This window comes from Alligator sinensis, unplaced genomic scaffold, assembly GCF_000455745.1.
Source record: "Alligator sinensis unplaced genomic scaffold, ASM45574v1 scaffold1931_1, whole genome shotgun sequence".
NCBI classification, from domain to species: domain Eukaryota; kingdom Metazoa; phylum Chordata; order Crocodylia; family Alligatoridae; genus Alligator; species Alligator sinensis.
Genome location: NW_005842866.1, coordinates 462,589 through 484,561, shown reverse-complemented (window position 1 = coordinate 484,561; position 21,973 = coordinate 462,589). Strand labels below are relative to the sequence as shown.

The window sequence follows — 21,973 nt, the reverse complement described above, 5'->3', positions numbered from 1 at the left end:
TTATCTCAAGCCCCCCCCCACCTGCCATTTTTAAGTGCTGGGACACTGATCCCCTGGATGAGCCACCAATGGCTCTGTCCTGCTCCCTGCCCTGGCCCTGGGTCTCATTCATCACCCTGGCTGGGCAGAGCCCCCAGCCCCTGCCCCTGCTCCTGCCCCACTCCCTTGCTCACTGTGGGGTCCTCAGTCTGCCCCCCCATGTCTCTTCTCTCCCCCATGCCCCTTCCCCTCCACAGACTTACCTGCAGGGAGCTGCTCCCCACGCTGCCCACCTGTGCTCCTGTAAACCAGTTATCGGATCGGTATCAGCCGATATGGCTGGTTAATAGCGGGCTATGTGTATCGACCAAGAAAATCTTCATTGGTGCGCCCCTCGCTAACACTGATCCAGTGGTGGCAGTGTTAGGAAAACCCCTCTTGAAAACTTCCCTATTGGGGTCTGATGAATGGAGTGGGTTTAAACCTGCTCTACGTGCAGCTGTAGAGATGAGTCAAATCGACTTCTTGCAAGAGTGAATGTAGGACGTGGTTGATCAAAATATTCTTAACTACTGTTAAATACGTCTTAATGCTTTAGGAGGCCGTGTCTTATGTCATTAAAATAGAAGGACATTACTACGGTGTTCATCTCCTACGAAGGAAGTAAGTGCTTTCTTTCCAGGCTTTCTTTCACATTTTTTATAGCAAAATAGTTATATGTGGGGTTTGACACTCATGTATGAAGAAAAAAACCCTGCCCCAAGACAGTGTCAGTCTAGATAAGGAGCAATAACAGAAGGTAAAAAGGAGGAGGAATGGATTGCAAGGAAAATGGCTTTATTTTGGGCCATAGTATTATGGAGGGACAAGCATTTCTAGTAAAACTGTATTTCCATTTTAAATGTTTTTGAAAAATATGTTTTAGCTTTGCCAACCCTTGTGAAACTCCCCTCATTTGATCTTATGCCAAGGAAAGGGTTGGAGAGGCTGGACAAGATATTTCAGAGAGATGAGAACTGCTTTTTGGGAGTGATCCCTGCATGTTAGCCCTCTAATTAGAACACATCCTTTGTGTAATGACGTGTGAACACATGCCGTAACACTTGGCGTGTAAACAAATGACATGGAAACCCATCCTTTGTGTGGCGTATTCCTCGGTTTATCACGCCATCCATTGCATTAACGGGCCGGGCAGCTCTTTTCAAGACGTCATTAACTGGTTATTCACGTCTGAAGTGTAAAGTGTGCCCGGCACCTCTTAATAAAAGTTGCATATAATTATAGTCATCTAATGAAGTATCTGGAGGTTAAATAGCTAAGTGTGACTCGTGACTGGGTTCTGTTCCTCTCTGTCCTGTGCTTCCTGTGGAGCCTTGAGTGAGTGATTTTGGAGGGGCGACAGCTGCTGAAGCAGGATAAATTAGTTGCCACAAGATTTCTGTTGAAACCAGTTTCAACCTGTAACATCCGAACAAACAATCCAACCACATTATTGTCATGACATTGAAGCTAGCTAGCTAGCTCAGTATCTCTATTCTGCTGCACCCATTTCTGGTTGCCTTTACTACCTAGTGCTTTAGTTTCCCCATCTATAACATATAAGTAATACAATTACAGCATGGATCCCTGTAGCTAAGCTACCTGTATGCTATTGAGTTGATTATGCCTTGGTCATGCTTCAAACCAACAGTTTGCCTGCATCGGGGCAACAAATGGCAGGGGCCTTTGTTTTCATGTCTAATTTTAGGGCTCTTCATTTTTGTTTTCAGGATGTACGTAGCCAAAAATTTCCCAGTTTTTACTTATAACACAAGAGGAGATTTGATAACTGATTATCCATATATTCAGGTGAGTCTGAAATGGGCATGGTGGAGGGTACAGGTCTCAGTAAAAGTAAACTGCTCTGCTGTGCATTGCTGAATTACTAGCAAAATCTTGGGATTTCACTGGATTATAATCTAAGGATGTGTCTGTGTACTAGGTTAGCCATGGTCTGGGCAGAAGGCAGATAAATTTAGTGCCGGGTATAGTTAATGAACCATTAATTAATAACCCAGTGGTAAAATCCTGAATCTCTTAATTAAATCATAGAATCAGAGAAAATGAGGGTTGGAAGGGACCTCAGGTGATCACATCTAGGCCAACCTCTGCTCCAAGCAGGCCCAGCCCCAACTCCATCATCCTAGCCATGGCTTTGTCTACCCGGGTCTCTTTTAGGAAACTCCAAGCATGGAGACTCCACCACCTGTCTGGGGAGCCTGGTCCAGTGCTTTACTACCCTCCTGGTGAGAAAGTTTTCCCTAATATCCAACCTCAACTTCCCTTGCTGCAGCTTGAGCCCATTGCTCCTTGTCCTGTCATCTGCCCCCACTGAGAACAGTCCAGCTCCATCCTCTTTGTACCCCCCTGCAGGGAGTTGGAGGCAGCTATCAAATCCCCCCTCGGTCTTCTCTTCTGCAGGCTAAATCAGCCCAGTTCCCTCAGCCTCTCCTCACAAGTCCTGCCCCCCAGCCCCAAACCCATTTTCCCCCCCATCCGCTGGTCTCTCTGCAATGTGTCCACATCCTTTCTGTCGTGGGGGGCCCAAAACTGGACACAGAACTCCAGATATGGCCTCCCCAGTGCTGAATAGAGGGGACGAATCACTGCCCTCCATCTGCCGGCACCGCTCCTACCAATGCAGCCCAGGATGCCAGTAGCCTTCTTGGTGACAAGGACACACTTCTGGGTCCTATTCACCTTCTTGTCCCCCGTCACCCCCAGGTCCTTTTCTGCAGAGCTGCTGCCCAGCCTGCACCAATGCATGGGATTGTCCCTCCTAAGGACTTTGCACTTGTCCTTGTTGAACCTTATGAGATTTCTTTTGGCCCAATCCTCCAATTTGTCTAGGTCTCTCTGAATCCTAGTCCTGCCCTCCAGCATATCCACTATTCCCCCTAGCTTGGTGTCATCTGCAAACTTGCTGATCATGCACCGCATCCCATCTTCCAGGTTATTGATGAAGACATTAAACAAAACCTGCCCCAGGGCCGACCCCCGGGGCATCCACTTGACACCACCTGCCAACTAGACATAGAGCCATTGATTGCTGCCCTTTGAGCCCGACAAACCAGCCAGCTTTTTACCCTCCTTACAGTCCGTTCATCCAAGCCGTACTTAGCTTGCTTGCAGGCATGCTGTGGGAGACGGTATCAAATCACCAACTTTTAATGGAAAAGAGGGGAAGAACCTGCAGAAAATGGGTTCTCAAGCGGCCAAAAGATAAATGGTTTTAAAGAAAAGTTAAAAAAAAAACAAAAACAAAAAGGCTTTTTCTGCCTTTCGTTGTGTTTTGACTTAAAGTGGTTAGGACTTGATAGCCCTGAAGCCCTTTCCAGTCCCGTGTCCCTGTGTCAGTGAATGTGGCACCTTCATTTCTTTCCCCGTGTGTCAGTAGTTATGTGGAATATGCACTGTCTTTTAAGAATATTTTCTTGCTTCCTACCTTCCAATACAGCGACCCCCAAACATGGAAGGGATGGAGCAAAAAGGCTCCGCTGTGCTTAGTGAGTATTTCTAGTGCAGGACTAATACCTATAATTCCCAGCTTTGTTTCTGATCTGCTCTGTGATAGCGGGCAAAACACTTCACCTCTCTACCTTTTTTCTCTTCCCCCTGTTTTAACTATCTGTTTAGTATTTGAGCTCTTCAGGGCCAGGATGGGATTGTCTCTTCCTACGCATTTGCCTAGTGCCGAGCCCGGGGAGGGGGACGGGGAGGCGCGGAGAGGGCAGCAGTGGCACGGACCTTGTCTGGGGCCTTTTGGCACAATTGACATACAAATAAATAAGAGGAAACTTCAGCCCTCTTATGACGGCTTTTACTAGGCTCTACCACTTCCGGCCATCTAGCCCTCCCTTCCTTCAAGGACCAGTCCTTCGTCAAGTTATCGGAAAGGAAGGAGCCATTTATTTTGCTGGGGGAAAATCAATCAATCTCATACCGGGTTTCCCTTGGAAAGGGTTAGAGCCAGATACAACTTGCTATAATGATAAGGGGCACAGCCTGTTGGCTGCCATGGAGCAGGTCTTGGGAAACCGTCGCACAGATAAAGCCGACGATTCCTTTTGCTTTCTTCTTGCCGTCTTGCCTAGCGTTCAATTTTCATATAAAGCGAACCGCTTTTATTACATTTCTTGAAACATCAGGTGGAGCAGCGAGCCTGGACAGATGACCCCTGCTATAGAGCTGGCATCGGTTTTGTATGCTGATGTAATTTATATCGGCATCCAGAACAGAGCAGCGTGCAGCCGTCCGGCGGTACCTGCATGCAGCGGCAGCTCGAACCGCGCCACTCTGCAAGCCGGCAGGGTGGAAATGTAACCCCCTTGCCTTAGCAAATGTCAAATGAGATCTAAACTCATTTAACATAAACAGGTAGAGTTTTCTTCCTGCTTCTTGTTTGACTTCTCCCCCATTGGACTGAGCAACGTTAACTTGGTTAGGGGGTATATTCTTTGTCTATCTGTAATGATAATGCCAGTCTACATGCGCAGTCTACCCAGGTCTAGGTGTTATGTAGTTTGGCTATTCAATTGACCATCCTTCATCATTATTCCTTCACTTTCCCCAGATATTATTGTATTAAAAACTAGTTTCGTTTCCACCAGTCCTCTTTTTTTTCTGCTTACAGACATCTTCAGCTAGGTGCCATGGATGTGTGAATAATAAGCCCGGGGTGCTCTGTGTGACTGATAATATGGGGTGTTCCACCTGATCTAGAATAAAATCGTTTTGGACCTTGCAGGATGACTGCTTCTACACTGGATACGTAGAAGACGTCCCAGGATCGGTGGCCGTTCTCAGCACCTGCTCTGGGCTCTGGTAATGTAGGCTTCTCAAGATGTAAGATCATCAATAGTGAATCGCTTTATGCTAGATTATTTTCACCTCTTGGAACAGAACATGCAGATTTTAGTTCCTTTTTACCTTTCCCTAGTACAGATTGCTTGCCTTCAGTTTAAGATCCCTGTGGTCCACGATGTGATGGCATTGTGGTTAAGGCATCTTGCTGTCATGCTTCTGGAGCTGCAGCACATCCTGTGCTGGGCGGCTGCCCCCTGGCAACCTGATTTTAAATGTTTCGGGGATTTAAAAGCAGTCGGATGCAACACAATTGGTCTTGTTGGACAGGTTTGCAAGGATTAAATCAGTAAAACCTCCTGAAGAGCTAGATTGTGTGGCTGGCTGATCTGAGAGAGGATGCATCTGCACGGCAGGGACAGATGCAAGCACTAACCAGGGAGGCACGATATATGGCTAGAAAAGGTTATTAGGGCATCTTGGAGTAATGACAAGCTGTGTCGGTCTGCTTTCTCAGTTCTGGACAAAGTACCATAATTATAACAAGTTCAAATGATGCGGCACCGGCAAAGCTAATGTAGGTTAGCAGGTGCCATCTAGTTCAGAGCGCAGGCTTGGCACGTGATTAGCGTGCTGAGCGGTCCTTAAACAAGTGTCTAAAAGTGAACCTATGTAACTAATTGAGCATTAGCTAACGATGCATCCGTGGCTATATAAAACAGGCATCCGTGTGGAGGACTCTGGATTTGTGTACCCCTGCACTATTTCCTCTCCATCAGCCAGCTTGGTGACTTCTCTGGCAGCAAAAAGTGCTTGGTTATACCTACTGCATCTGTCACTCCCTTATGTGCCATTGGCTCTGGAAACCGGCTTGCCTTAACTGCACAAGCAGCGGGGCACTTTGCCTGAGAAGCCCTTTGACTCTCCAGTGTTATTGCCTAGGGCTAAAATTGCACATTCATAAACTTCATGTTTTAAAATAATAGAAAAATAGTATAGGGATGGCAACTGTGTGGCGTGGGAGGCATGTCGGACTCTTAATTCAGAGCAGGTGTTGGTAGCCATGTAGTCTTCACAGAACGGGGCAGGAAGAAAACATAGAAACCATTAGAAAATGGGGGTGGGAAGGGACCTCAGGAGTCACATCTAGTTCAACTCCCTGCTTCAAGCAGGACCAGCCCCAACTACATCATCCCAGGCAAGGCTTTGTCTGCCCAGGGTTTAAACACCTCCAAGGATGGAGATGCCATCACCTCTCTGGGGAGCCTGCTCCAGGGCTTCACCACCCCACTTATGAGAATTTTTTCATACTATCCCACCTCAACTTCCCTTGCTGCAACTTGAGCCCGTTGCTCCTTGTCTTGTCATACTCCACCACCGAGAACAGCCCAGCTCCAGAGGAGCAAGCAAATGCGGGGTAGCTCCGGGAATTGCTTTAGTTTACGGTCTGGACCTCTGGTTCTTGCATTCAAGGATGTTTATACACTACCTGCAGTTTTTCAAGAGCTTGTCAGTTTTCTTCAGTCTTGAAATCACACTCGAGTTTCGCAATACAGGGGCTACTTGAAAATATACGGCGTTGACTACGAAATCGAACCCGTTGCGTCTTCCCCTTCGTTCCAACACCTCCTTTATCGGGCGGCACTTGAGGAAGACTCCCCTGAGCGGTGTGGGGTCGTCGACGAAGATATGAGAGATCCAGCAGCGGAGCACAGAGAACCTCCGACAATGGAGAGACAGCTTGGAAAAGATGTAAGTTTGGTATATCCGTTCATATCAAGTAAATGCATATTGCGTATTGTATACGAAGCTGTGCATAAGGCAGTGTGGTACCTTATAGGCTAACCTGTTTAGAAAGACAGGAGCTTTCATAGGCAGATGTAAAGAACAAACCTGCAGAGAGCTGCGATACTAAATAGAAAGGAATAAGGCCAGTTAAATGTACAGGATGGGGAAGGGGGAGGAAAGGAAGGGACCCCACTAAGAGAGGTCAAGGTGAGTTGAAATCCAAAGGGTCACAAAGCAGTTAACCAACCCATTGAGGTCCTGAGGGGTTATAACTGCTGATCCATCATCCATAATCTCTACTGAGACCGTGCTTAGTTTAATCCAGGCTGTGAATGATTTCTTGTTCAGCAGTTTGGCATTTAAGTTGGAATTTAGAGATTTGTTGTTGAAGAATAGCTACTCTGCACTCAGTGCCGGGATGCCCAGGGAGGTTGAACGGCTCTGCCACAGGTTTTGTCTCTTTGTGGGGTTGATGTCAGATTGGTGTCCATGCTTTCACATAGCGATTGCCCCATGTGTCCAAAGGAGACAGCAGAAGCCACCGAACAGCAACGTGAACAGCTGGTGGTGGCAGATGACACAACAAGGAGCAATGGGCTCAAGTTGCAGCAAGGGAGGTTTAAGTTGGATGTTAGAAAAAAAAAACTTTCCTGCTAGAAGGGTAATAAAACACTGGAGCAGGCTCCCCAGAGAAGTTGTGGACTCTCCATCCTCGGAGGCTTTTAAGCCCCATCTAGACAAAGCCTTGACTGGGATGATGTAGGTGGAGCTGGTCCAGCTTTAAGCAGGGGGTTGCACTAGATGTGACCTCCCGAGGTCCCTTCCAGCCCTTGTTTTCTATTATTCTACAACTACAAACGCCTGGACACAGGAGTAGGGGTTGATGTCGTATACTTAGACTTCAGGAAGGCCTTCAATACGGTATCCCACCCCATACTGGTGAACAAGTTAAGAGGCTGTGACTTGGATGACTGCACGGTCCGGTGGGTGGCGAATTGGCTGGAGGGTCGCACCCAGAGAGTCGTGGCGGATGGGTCGGTATCGACCTGGAAGGGTGTGGGCAGCGGGGTCCCGCAGGGCTCGGTCCTTGGACCGATACTCTTTAATGTCTTCATCAGCTACTTGGACGAGTGAGTGAAGTGTACTCTGTCCAAGTTTGCAGATGACACAAAGCTATGGGGAGAAGTGGACACGCCGGAGGGCAGGGAACAGCTGCAAGCAGACCTGGACAGGTTGGACAAACGGGCAGAAAACAACAGAATGCAGTTCAACAAGGATCACTATTTTTACAAGTAGGGAAGCCGAGCAAAGATACAAACTATGGTTAAACCAGGATTAGGCTTCAGATCTCACAGTCCTGCACATATTATCTGAGTCATGGTTGGCTCTCTGAGGGTGTCTATACACATGCTCCAGGGTAGGTGTGGGGCATTTTAATTCAAGCTCCCAGACAGTTGCTTTAATTAAAACACCACAGCACAGCATCATGTGTATTCTGCATCCCATGTTTCAAAATGGCTGCAGGGGTGCTCTAACTAAAGCTCATTCAACAAGTTTTAGTTAAAGCAACCCTCCCGCCATTTTGAAACATGGGATGCTGAATACTCATGATGGTGAGGCATGCTGAAGTGTTCTAATTAGATTAATTGAGTTTTCTCAAGTCTGCTCTGATGTGTTCCAACTAGAACACATTGAAGCACGTGTATAGGCACCATGACCAAGGGTGGCCAAAATTTGGAATGGGCTTCCAAGGAAGGTGGCATCCTCCCCTACCTTGGGGGTCTTTAAGAGAATGCTGGCTAGGCATCTAGCTGGGGTCATCTGAACCCAGTACTCTTTCCTGCCTAGGCAGGGGGTCGGACTCGATGATCTATTGAGGTCCCTTGCGACCCTAACATCTATGAATCTATGAATCTACAAAATTGTGGACCCATAAATCACCTGCAGGCTCCAATATGAGGCCTAAATTCTCCCAGTTGATCTGCCTCTGCTGGAGGCAGATGTCCGAGCTGTCTTTCTCTTTAGAAAGTGTCATCTCTGCTTTCCCCTGCATGTAGAAGCACTTGGAGCAAACCCTACACTAGTACTAAACTATCCTACCGGCATTTTTGTATTGGAGGAAGGGTTCCCAGAAGCTGCTCTGCATGTGTCCCAACTATCCAGTTAGTCCAACAAAAGATACCACCTACAAGTATCCTTTCCTCCCATGTTGTCTTCTGCTATAGCTACAACCTTGCCCAGGCACTACTAAAATAATCTATTGTCACCTCTACCCAAACTCAACTCTCCCCACTTTCAACTGAGGATCAAAATCCGCATCTCAGTGGGATACATGCAAGAACAGTTGGTTACTAAAAGTCTTTTAAGAACCTCCCGAAACTCCTGTGAACCAGTTTTTCCACCTCTACGTCAGTAAACGCAGGCACCTTATATCCCTTTGGGAGAGCAGAAGTAGGAAAAAGATCTCATGAGGAATGAGCCACAACGTTTTAACGGCGCCAAATTAGGATATCCTTCACCAATTGCATTGGTACAATTTCGTGCGTGTTTGAAAACAATATGTTGCTGCCGTTTGAAACGTAGGATTGGGTGAGCAGCAGTTTTGCAAGCAACTGGGAGTAGTTTTGATTTCTCATTGCTGGACCTCCACCCGTGGTCTTCTGCTTGGTCCTTGTTTCAGTGACCATATGACCAGGCTTAGCTTGAAAGCAAGTATGTCTCTTGGTTAGGCTGAAGACAGGGCAGATATGCCCCTTTATAGACTGACTAAATAAGCTATACAGATAGAGCACAAGCTTTTATGAACCCAGGTTCAGTTCTTCAGATGCTAGGCTGATGTTAGGCGACCACAACCGATCATTTTGCAGTATGCCTATGGAGAAAGAAATGAGCACTAATATTCAAAGGTATACATGGCACACAGGTATATACAGTAGTATGATGTAGAGTTTAGACGATGATTTGTCCGGGCTGGTTTGGCCAGGGCTGATCCTGCCTTGGGCAGGGGGTTGGGCTAGATGTGACCTTTAGGGGCACGTCCAGATGAACACGCGCGTGCAGGATGTGGTGCTGCAGACCCGTTACATTTCTCTGGGCTTTTCCAGGTGGGTGAGTGCTCCAACATGGATGGGCACGTGTCAGGGTTGTATTTGTATGATTCTGCATTGAGCTTAACCGCCTGCATTTCCTTCCCATCACCTTGTTCTACGTATGTTTGCTTCCAGGGAGACGAAGGAAACCTTTTGTACACATCTACCAGATATTTAGAGCTGTATCTTATTGCAGACAAAGCAAAGGTATGTTGCATCAAATGATAGGTATTACCACCCTGTCCTAATTGTGATGTGGGTGTGGGTTGTAGCCGTGTTGGTCTAAGGACATCAGCAGACAAGGCTCTTTGGGTAAAGCTGATATCTTTTCTTAGACTAACTCAAATAGCTTCCAGTAGGTCCAAAATAGGGGTGGGCAAAATGCAGCCCGCAGGCCGGATATGGCCTGCCAGGACCTTGTATCCAGCCCCTAAAAAATTTAGAAAATTAATATTTATCTACCCCCGGCTGCCTGTCATGCAGCCCTTGATGGCTTGCCAGAACTCAATAAGTGACCTTCCACCCAAAATAATTGCCCACCCCAAAGAAAAGATACCAGATTTACCCGAAGGACCTCATCCATCCATTGTAATGTGGTGCATTTTAAACTATTCAATATAACTCCCGGGACAATGTGTAAAACATTGAAGTTTCATTTCCAGATTAGGATTGGATTTATTCTCATCAGTAATAGGTTGGGAAAGTAAGGACACTTCCCACTGCCCTCAGCGTGCTCGTGCAAGAGACGGTAGTAATTCAGGCTGCCCATGTACTTTGAGCACTCAAGGGCTGCTCTGGGACATATCCGCTGGAGTGAAACGTGTTGCCATAGCTTATAGTCAGCACGTGAAATCCAGTGTTGAGCTAATGCGGGTTACATCTGAAAGAAAAATACAGTGATTCCCCACTCAGACGCGTGACCTTGCAGCAGCCGGCTGTGATGTCCAGCTGCTCCTCTGTCTCCGAGCTCTTAGTCTCAGAGCTCGTCTCGGTTGTGGGGCTCACTCACATCCCTGCGGTCCCCACTATATCCGGTGACAGACGACCTCTGCCTGCCTCTTTGTCCCCTGATGTCAGCGCAGCGAGAGTCTACTGGTTCGTTAGTCGGAAGAACTTGGTTGCTCTTGGGTGCTCCCGTCCCAAATTTCATACCACGCGAGGCAGAAAGCCTGCCCTCCCAGTCAGCTCCTTCTTGGCTGGGCTGAAGCAAAGGGCTGTCTGCTTGACGTGCTTCTGGTCTCTCCAGCTCTCCGAAATGTCCTTTCTTGCCCTGCCAGTTGGTTTGGTAGATTGCTTTGACTTTTCAGACCTAGCCCATTTCTTGTTTTGTTTTTTTTTGCAGCGCTTTGTGCCGTGGTTTAAAGTTCAACGGGCCATTTCGTTCTCTTGGTGTTTGCTCCAGTCTCCTGCCCCAGAATTTCTTCCCCTCATTCTGGCAGCACGTGGGCTCCCGGTTGCACAAAGCCTTCCCATTGCTTCAGTGTCCTGGTTCTCCAGGCACAGGGACACTTGTTTCATCCTGGCTTATTGTTGCATCCTCCGCATCACTTCCCCGCTCTCGCCTCTGTCTTCTTGTACCGATATCTTTGAACAAGTAAGCCACTAAGAGGTTGCCAACCGTGCCTACAAGGAGACTGCATCAGTCATCTGCTGATGTCTTATCTTGTAGTGCATACAAAAGCTGGAGGCCCACATCCAAGATGGCCTTCAAGCATCCCCCTCTTTCAGCCAAGAGGTTGTGTAAGTTTTTATTAGTCATTTGGAAGTTTTTTAACAGATGGTACCTGTGGCATGTCACCTCCATTTAGTAGCCCTTACTTCCACTGTAACAAATGAAACCTGTGTACCCAGCACATACGTTTCCTCGCCTCTTTTATCAGATGTTGTGGCGTGCACTTGTCCTGCTTAAAATATCTGTACTGCATCTTCCACTGCCAGAGGGTTTGGGGCTGGTTTTGCATGCAGCTTGGGAGACTCTTGAGAGAGCTGATCGCTTACCTGCTCTTTTGACGTTGTTTGAGTGCTTGTGGCTGAAGGCCAGCTTGCTCTCGCCAGACAAGATATCTCACTTAGAAAAGGAAGTGTTAATCCTCTGTCCAGAAGATGACCCTCCAGCCTCAAATATGGGCAGATAAATCTCTCCAACAGACACGCTAGGGGTAATCTCTAGATATTGATATGGGACTGATCTGTCCCCTAGGTCAGCATCCATTTATTATTCCATTCATTTCTGAAAGAGTCTCCACTATGCCTGTAGGGGACCGATGCCTTCTTTTGTGTAACGAAGATGGATCCAACATCTCCCGGTTCCCTGGCGGGGAAGACTTTATATGTGTGTGTGTATTTGTTCATATATGTGTATATGTGCGATTTTAGGTGTATGTGTATGTATATATATGTGTGTGTGTGTATATATATATATAAATATATACAAGTGTGCATATATATGCATGTATATACATATCTGTGCATATATATGTATGTATATATAGGTGTGTGTATATATACGTGTGTGGGTGGGGGCATCAACACATGCACTTTAATGCGCATTAGCCTATTTTAATGTGCATTAAAGCATCACTAAAAACTGCACGTTCACTAATGTACATTAAAATAGGCTAATGCGCCTTTTTCTAGTACATCACAATGGAGGTACTAAATTTAAGGCGCATTAGCAAAAGCACATCAATGCATGTGTAGAAGCACCCACAGTGTGTGTGTGCGTGTGCGTGTGCAGCATAATGAGTCTCTCACTACTGCCCGGGGAAAGCCAGCTTCGTCAACAAATGGGCTTGTTACTCCAGCCAGAGGCTTGTATTTAAATCCCTATGTTGCAGGTTAGAACAGTACAGATCCACACCATATCTCTGTTTGAAAATGTTTCTCCTTCTCTAATAGGCTTTGTTGGTAAAATCTGTTGTTAACATGTGATCACGGATCCCCTTGCAGTTGCTGTCTGGATAACTCCTTTGCTATTAGTGGTTTTGCCCAGAAAATGCTGCAGCGACAGGAATTTCAAGAGTGATCCAAAAAGGGTCTTGTGTGGTGGAAGACTTGGGCGGAGGACTGTCAGCAAGCGTGACCATAGCCTGTGGTATTATAGCTCGTATTGGTGTTGGATCTAGTGTAACAGGTAGACAGATTTTTGCACGGCAGCTGGCAACAACTTCTTGTGAACCCATCACAATAGTGATCAGTAGTCTGCGCTGGGAGATCTGACTGCCTTTTGGAACGAAGCTTTGTCTCCTTATACTTTGTCTTCAGTTTTGATAACTTGGGATCCCAAGAAGTCATAACCGGAGGACGTCCCTTTGCTCTCGCAACAGTTCTTTCTGCCCCCGGCTTCACTGAATGGCATCTGGATGCCTCTCGATACAGAAGGTGTGCCTGCTTAAAGGATTTAAAACCCTCCGATGTAAAGACTTTCTCAAATCAGTTGCTTTGTTAGAGGCAAGATTAAAGCTGGCAAATATGGTAGAGGCTTTTATTGCTTGTCCCCTGATGGGTTCGGAGCTAGAATGAGTTTTCTCTGGTCCTTCCTTCTTTGTGAACTCTCCATCCTTGGAGGTTTTGAAGCCCCAGGTAGACAAAGCCTTGGCTGGGATGATGCAGTTGGGGCTGGTCCTGCTTGGAGCAAGGGGTTAGACTAGATGTGTCCTCCTGAGATCCCTTCAACCCTCATTGTCTGTGATTATATGATTCCAGTCTTTTTAAATAACAGAGCTGAGCTGCTTTGCTTCCACTACTTCTAAAAGCAGAATGGATGGCAGCCTGCCCTGTCCTTTTTTTTCCTTGCTCTTAGAGTGAAAACAGGTCACTGGAGCACCTCGAAGGAGACTGTCCTTCTTCTAGACAGGCCACACACCTAGTAGGCTCATTGCATGTCAGATCAATGAACAAGATACACATTTCTTACATTCTGGCCATTCAGTCTTCGTATGCATTGCTGCAGAACTGAAAGTCCAACTTAATCATTACTTATTACGTTTGAATGTACAGTCCACTTGTAAATCAGTCACTGGCTAAACTATAGAAAGAGAAGAGTAGTTGCTAGCCACAAGGGAGGGAAGCCCCCCAAGGGTCTGTGCTTTTTAACTTACTCATCGTTTGGGAAGGGGGAGTATGCAGTGAGGTGGCCTAGTTTGGGGATGACACCAAATTATTCATCTGTTAAAAAAAACAGAACAACCCCCCCCACCCCCAAAAACGCCCCTAGAACAAAACAAGAGTAGTTGCTAGCCACAAGGGAGGGAAGCCCCCCAAGGGTCTGTGCTTTTTAACTTACTCATCGTTTGGGAAGGGGGAGTATGCAGTGAGGTGGCCTAGTTTGGGGATGACACCAAATTATTCAGCTGTTAAAAAAAACAGAACAACCCCCCCCGCCCCCCCCCCAAAAAAACGCCCCTTGAACAAAACAAAAAACGCCCAAAACCAAAGCTGATTGCAAAGAACTGCAGAATGCCCCCGTAACATGAATTGCATGTATTTTTGCAAAATATTGCTTTTCTACACAGAATGGAGACTCTAAGATATACTCTTCTCCTACTACTTCTAGTTTCTCCATGAAAATGCCAATGAAACTCTACTGACCCGGAAGATGCTTCAGTACGTTCATTTGATGAATTACGTGAGTAATTCATATTTATTTGGGGCAAACCTGACTAATGATGCACAGCCGCACAAGGGAATAAGGAGGCAGAAGATGCCCTGTCGGTCTATGAGCAGACTCCCTGTATCACAGGCTGCGGTACAGTTCACAGGAGCCGTTGTTGTGGGACTGCCTCTACCCCAGGTAGTTTCAAGGGGTTTGCAGGGAGGCAGAAGGGATGGTTTTGGTTTATCAGCTCACGAACCAACACGTAAGTAGGGACCTACCGAATTCGTGGCGAGACAAAGGGGGCTGCTTGCAACGCGCAGAGCCGATTTTGCGGTCTTTTCATGGCAAGTCCCCCCTCACCGCTGATTGGGGGCCAATTCCTCATCTTCAGACTGCAGCATTGCTGCAGCAGTGTGCTTGGTTCCTTAAAAGACGGTACCAAAACCCTTTCACTTTCCTGACCGGCGCCTTCATGGGGTCTACATCACTAGCTCAGCCTCTCAGTAGCTCTCTCTCAAACCATGTGCTCTGTGGCTGCAGGGATTGCTGCTTTCTTTGCATTTCAGTAAGCTTTCATTATTTGGGGGGGGCAATTATACAAAATCATGGGAAAAGCCATTTTTCGCAGGGATTGAGGAAGCCGCCGCTTTTCACCGTTTCTGCCAAAATCACAAAACCCCAATTTTAGTAGGTCCCTACACATAAGGAGAAGTGGAAAGGTAGCAGGTCGTCCTCGGTACTGTTTACACTTAATCTGGTGTATATTAATCCTGCCATTGCTCAAGGGCATTCAGTTCTACCTATGCAATAGTCTGATTTTCCCCCTGTATTGATAATGCCTATGCAATAGTCTGATTTTTTCCCCTGTATTGATAATGCCTAGGCAATAGTCTGATTATTTTTCCCCTGTATTGATAATGCCTAGGCAATAGTCTGATTATTTTTCCCCTGTATTGATAATGCCTAGGCAATAGTCTGATTATTTTTCCCCTGTATTGATAATGCCTAGGCAATAGTCTGATTATTTTTCCCCTGTATTGATAATGCCTAGGCAATAGTCTGATTATTTTTCCCCTGTATTGATAATGCCTAGGCAATAGTCTGATTATTTTTCCCCTGTATTGATAATGCCTAGGCAATAGTCTGATTATTTTTCCCCTGTATTGATAATGCCTAGGCAATAGTCTGATTATTTTTCCCCTGTATTGATAATGCCTAGGCAATAGTCTGATTATTTTTCCCCTGTATTGATAATGCCTAGGCAATAGTCTGATTATTTTTCCCCTGTATTGATAATGCCTAGGCAATAGTCTGATTATTTTTCCCCTGTATTGATAATGCCTAGGCAATAGTCTGATTATTTTTCCCCTGTATTGATAATGCCTAGGCAATAGTCTGATTATTTTTCCCCTGTATTGATAATGCCTAGGCAATAGTCTGATTATTTTTCCCCTGTATTGATAATGCCTAGGCAATAGTCTGATTATTTTTCCCCTGTATTGATAATGCCTAGGCAATAGTCTGATTATTTTTCCCCTGTATTGATAATGCCTAGGCAATAGTCTGATTATTTTTCCCCTGTATTGATAATGCCTAGGCAATAGTCTAATTTTTTCCCCCTGTATTGATAATGCCTTCCAATTCTGAATCCTGAGCAAATTTCTGGAGTCCATTCCTCCTTATTGGGCCAGTGGCATTCATAAAAATATGAAATAAGATTGACCCTGAGAGCAATTCTTGGGAAATTCCACTTGTAATAAAAGCTGAAGGTTATTTTCCAGGAAGACATCTCGTGAGAGAGAAGAATGCATAGGGTGACACTAAAACCCTTAACACATTTGCTTTCATTTTTATGAAACATTTCTTTAGCCTTTTTTACTGAGAGGACCTGTTTCAATTGCTCTTAAACAGTTTCCCACAGACGCCACACCCTCACCTGTTCAATTTGAGGGGGTTTCTTGCTCTAAGGCCCCTGACAGACATTACATTTAAGACGTGATTAACTAGTTAATCATTGTAGGCCTCTCTGGAGCATTGATTAATATATGCTGCTCACACAAAGGCTTTGCTGAAGCATTGGCCGGTGTAGGCGTCACCAGCAAACCCGACCGACGGATGAAACAAAACTTCACGGGTGTTGGTTGTAGCCGTGCTGGTCTAAGGACAGAGGCAGATGAGGTTCTTTGGGTAAATCTGATATCTTTTATTAGATCAACCAAATGCAGGCAGTCCTCAAACTTACGGCGCAATTGGCCCCGGAAAACCGTGCCACCCCCCGTGCCCTCCCGCCACTTGCCCAGCTAAGGCAGGGCGGACAAATCCACGCCAGAAGGTCGAAACGGGCAACAGCAGCAACGGCACTGATAACCCCGGATGAAGGTTGCCCTCGTCGGGTGTGATTAATGTGCTGTCCGCGTTGAAGTCTCAGGAACTCAGCGTCATCCAACCCCCTGCATAGGCAGGAAAGAGGGCTGGGTCTAGATGACCCCAGCTAGATGCCTATCCAACCTCCTCTTGAAGACCCCCAGACTAGGGGAGAGCACCACCTCCCTTGGGAGCCCGTTCCAGACCGCGGCCACTCGAACTGTGAAGAAGTTCTTCCTAATGTCCAGTCTAAATCTGCTCTCTGCTAGCTTGTGGCCATTATTTCTTGTAACCCCCGGGGGCGCCTTGGTGAATAAAACCTCACCAATTCCCTTCTGTGCCCCCGTGATGAACTTGAGTTTGCCTCTAGCTGCCTTCATTGATGTCTACTGTCTTTTGCAAAAATGGACCTTATAAAACTTAAATGAGGGAATAAACAATGCTGTTATCTTAAAAAAATCCTGCAAAAGACTTCAGTTTTAGAAAAGCAAGGCGTACTTTTTAAAGGGGTGTAGGTTGCAGCCGTGTTCATCTAAGGACACGGGCAGACAAGGTTCTTTGGGTGAATCTGATATCTCTTATTAGACCAACTTAAAAAGTTGGGGAAAAAAGGGTTTTTGAACCTGAAAGCTTGCTTAAAATTTTTTTTTCCAACTATTTAAGTTGGTTTAATAAAAGATATCAGGTTCACCCAGATTGTCTACTTTTTAAAGGGCATATGCTTTTGGAAACTTTTTATATCGGGCCAGAGCATTTCTTTAAAATGTTCGTTTTGGGTATCTATACAAAAAACTAGAACTCTTGGTTCCAAAATGATACCTTTTATTAGACCAACTGGGAAATCCCAAGAAAATACGGTTAATATGCAAAATCCCCCCGAATAGGCATGAAGACAATGAACTCCAGTCTGCCATTCGAACAATGCAATGTTGGATTATTCATGCTTGGTATCGCATGCAGTACAGCAACAGTTTCGTACAGGACAAGAGTTGTGTTGTCACATTTAGTGCCTGAGACAGGACTTAAAAGGCCTCTCAGCATCCTTAGAGCAGACAAACCGGCACGTATGAAATACTGTGAAAAGCAGTGAACAAATAAACAGATATTCTCTGATCAACGCTTCCAGCTGTAATCATTGCAGATGAAACTATCATATGTAAAGGGGGGGTTCCAGATAAAAACAAGAGTTTCACATTCATAGGGTCCTTTTAACAGCTGAATACTCAGCCCAAATTCTGTTGCTGCTGGAGGAGCGAACAGAACTTGGGCCGAGGAGGGCACCACTCATGCGGAGAAGTGAGGGATAGCCCCGTCCAAGTATTGCGGTTAAATGACTTTTTTTAATGCCTGATCTGTTTCCAGATGTTCCATCCATTCGGTCTTCGCATTAGTCTGGTTGGAGTCGAGATCTGGACAGAAAGAGACATCACCGTGATCACGCCCCATTTGAATCGCATTCTTGAGTTGTTTGCAGACTACGCTCACCGGGTTCTCCAGCGCCGTTTGCATTTTGACCTTGCCGAATTAATGGTGTACGACTCTCTTTTATTTCAAATGCCAGCCTGTGTTTTTTATTCCCGTAAAAGTGAAAGCACACCTTTTGGGCGTGGAAGACAGCTGGAAAAACATCCACCCTGACATTTCAGAACATTTTGGGGGGCCGTTCTTTCCCGTGGGAACACACTTGTGTTGACATCCTGAAATGAAAATGTTTCATTTGGGTCGTTTTGTACAGATCCCAAATACTTCATTTTGGTTTGTTTCAAAATTAGATGTTGCGATCCTAGCATGAAATTACAGAAGGATAGAAAATGAGGGTGGAAGGGACCCCAGGAGGTCACAGCTAGTGCAACCCCCTGCTCCAAGCAGGACCAGCCTCAACTGCATCATCCCAGCCAAGGCTTTGTCGACCTGGGTCTTCAAAACCTCCAAGGATGGAGATGCCACCACCTCTCTGGGTAACCTGTTCCAGTATTGGCAAATTTGTAGTTTGAGAGTTTGACACTGGAGTCCTCCACCTGGAGCTGTGCTTGGCTAGATGACATCTCCTGTTATGAATGCAGTCGTATGACTACTTTTATTCTATTTATTTGAATCCAAGACACGTTTTTTTTCCCACAGTCAACACCAGGGGGAGCTTTGTCTTAGATTTGAGTACCAGCCTGAGGCAGGCAGCGGCTTTGCTCTACCACTTACTTTGGGCTCCAGCTCCAACCCATCAGGCCCAGAGCTGCAGGTGCTGTTTGTACCTGGCCAGGCTGGGCCAGGGCCACATCGCTGTCTCTACTGTCCCCGGGCCAGAGCTGCCCCAAAAGTAAGCAGCGGGGGAATGGGGCGGGCGGCACCTGGCAGGAGGTCAGGGGCAGGCACTAGTTGCAGGGGCAAGTGGCAGAGGGCGGGAGGCAAAAGCATGGAGGGGTATGTGGTGGGGGGCAGATGCCAGTGGGGTGCAAGGAGTGGGAGTCCAGCCCTTTACCCCCCATCACTGCTTTCCCTGCCGCAGTGGTAGGGGACAAATTTAAGATGACCCCCTCCCCCAGTCTCTCCCCCAGTCTTTGATTCTAGGCATGGAAAATTATACATTTATTATAAGTGTCCAGGTCTGGAATCGAATTATTGGAGAGTTGTCTTAAATTTGTCCCCTACCGCTGTGGCAGGGAAAGCAGCGGTGGGCGGCAAGGGGCCAGACTCCCACCCCTTGCTCCCCACTGGTGTCTGACCCCCACTACATAGGCAGTGTCTTGGATTCAGCTAAATGCAGTGTGCTCCATGCAATTAAAAGGGAGTTTGTATTGATTTACGTGAGAGTGAACGCTTAAGAGTCTGGCCCATAGGAAGAATGGAGGCCAAAAATACAGCTCCCCCGGCTCCTGTAGGGTAGCAAGCTATTAGGAAAGTGCAGTTCGAAGTTTGGTTGAACTGCTTTGAAATGAAATATTTGCTCTGCCCAATGCAACAAAATAATCTATTAGTCAAAACCTTCTCAGATGAAATATTTAGTTTTAACAACGTTGGACGTTTCCTGCAGAGATTCTATTTTTTTTTTTTTTTTTGGTTGAAATGGCATTTTCTGCCTGGAAATTGTGCTAAATTCAGTACCAGCGGGTTTGTAAAATTGTCTCTGGATGGGAGAATAGGTACAGAGGGAAATCTTAGATTGCTCTTCCTTTGGCAGGATTGCAAAACGATATTCAGTCCCTTAAAATCCCCTTCTAGGAAATCAGAGCTTGCATTTTCATGGCTGCTCCCCTGTCATTGTTGCACATCTAAAGGTCTTCAGAGGTATCCCACCACTACGGGAGGTTTTCTGTCTCTGGAGAGCATTCGCTCTAGAGGGTTGCAGAGCAGCTTTTGAGCTTGGAAAAACTTTGGTGACCTGTAGGCCTTGAAGGAGGACTGTTAGCCCACATGGTATTTCCACCGGGCATTGCTGACTGGACATCAGCCACACAAAGCTTTGGTAGATGTAACTTTGAGCTCACTTGCAAGCAGTTTTTCAGACCTTCCCTTGATCTTCCCAGTCACGGTAGCCGCTTTATTTATTACCGACTGCTAGGCTGATCTCAAGAGTTAGGTGTCAGGGACCGAGAGCACCAAAATGCAACTTTGCCTGCTCATTTGTTTTCTGTCTCCACTCACTGACTTATTAGAGATACACCCATTGTACCCTGATGTATGGCATTTGATTTACAATCACAGAATCAGAGAAACGAGGGTGGAAGGGAGCTCAGGAGGTCACATCTAGTCCAAACCCTTCCTCCAAGTAGGACCAGCCTTGACTGCATCATCCCAGCCAAGGCTTTGTTGAGCTGGGTCTTCAAAACCTCCAAGGATGGAGACTGCACCACCTCTCTAGGGAGCCTGTTCCAGTGCTCACCACCCTCCTAGTGAGAAATTGGGTGCCTGCTTCTTCCCCATGTCTTATAGAGCCCGAGGGGAGGCTATTTTCTAGGACTGCTCCCGATACATGAAACAAGGAGGGGAAGCCAGTCCCAAATAGAAGCAAGCTCCACATCCTGGTGTAATCGGCTTATAGATGAATCCGAACCTGTCCTTTTTTTTACCAAACGATGTGAACTTCACCGTGTTGGTTGGCGATTGGGCTCTGGCTAAGCTGTTACGTTTGAACGTCTCCACTGTACCTTTTACTGCCCAATCACAAACCAATTGCCAATAATGAAGATAGCTTTCTGTCTTCACAGACATCTTTCTCGATTCCTCAGAGGCATCTTTCTTTGCATGTCAGGGGGAGAAAGTTCAGAGATGTTTCAAATTGGCTCTGACTACCTGATGTTAGACAGTAAGAGGCAGGATGGCTCGACCCTTGTGTTGCGAGAAAATACATTTATAAGAGAAGAGTTTCTTCTTCCCTAATTAAGTAGAACGTGTTTCCTGAATCTGTTAATTAGACTGAATGCATTTCCACGTAATGGAGCACCATTTTATGTCAGCTTTTGACGTTCCTTTTCTTTTCCTGTATTTTGTGCTATAGGGGTGGAAGCTACCCTGGACTGTTTGGACTTTCACTTGGAGAATCGCTGTGCAAACATCATCCTTCAGTAGCTGTTGTCAAAGTAAGTTGAATAGTGACCACAGCACGAATCATAGAAGATGAGTTCATTATTGTAAAACTGGGTTCATTAGTATGCTGGGCTCAGTGGCATGGAAGTTTTCTTTACACATTTACCCTATTGTTCTGATTATAAGTTGACCCTGCAAACGAGCCAACCCCATGTTTTCAGACTGAATTTTAGGAAAAAGTTTTTCCCCAGAGTATGCTGATAACTAAATTAAGCACTTGAGCTGCAGTTGTCCTTACAGTATCTCACAGGAGCACCAAATAGCAAATGAAAGCGTTAGTCATATAATCACAGACAATGAGGGTGGAAGGGACCTCAGGAGGTCACATCTAGTGCAACCCCCTGCTCCAAGCAGGACCAACCCCAACTGCATCATCCCAGCCAAGGCTTTGTCTACCCGGGGCTTCAAAACCTCCAGGGATGGAGACTGCACCACCTCTCTGGGTAACCTGTTCCTGTGTTTCACCACCCTCCTCGTGAGAAAGTTTTTCCCTATTATCCAACCTGGAAAAAAATATCAAAGAGACCATTCTTGACAAACTGGCTGATGACAACACCCTGAGGGACAGCCAGCATGGGTTTATCGTGGGTAGGTCTTGCCTGACCAATTTCATCTCCTTCTACGACCAGGTGACATATCACCCAGACAAGGGAGAAGAGATTGATGTCATATATCTCGATTTTAAAAAAGCCTTCAATCTGGTGTCCCATGATCTCCTCATGGAAAAATTGGC

The 21,973-nt window shown here is 46.2% G+C and overlaps 1 protein-coding gene across 1 annotated transcript in view; it reads left to right on the top strand.

Moving 5' to 3' along the window:
* Positions 1 to 21,973, top strand: part of LOC102386217 (disintegrin and metalloproteinase domain-containing protein 20-like) — a 78,156-nt gene that overhangs the window by 5,501 nt on the left and 50,682 nt on the right. Inside the window, exons 3-10 of the mRNA XM_025191870.1 lie at positions 578 to 642; positions 1,749 to 1,827; positions 4,766 to 4,842; positions 6,378 to 6,573; positions 9,834 to 9,905; positions 14,254 to 14,325; positions 18,022 to 18,191; positions 21,152 to 21,233. Of these exons, the coding sequence (XP_025047655.1) occupies positions 578 to 642; positions 1,749 to 1,827; positions 4,766 to 4,842; positions 6,378 to 6,573; positions 9,834 to 9,905; positions 14,254 to 14,325; positions 18,022 to 18,191; positions 21,152 to 21,233 (813 nt within the window). The remainder of the gene's footprint in view (positions 1 to 577; positions 643 to 1,748; positions 1,828 to 4,765; positions 4,843 to 6,377; positions 6,574 to 9,833; positions 9,906 to 14,253; positions 14,326 to 18,021; positions 18,192 to 21,151; positions 21,234 to 21,973) is intronic.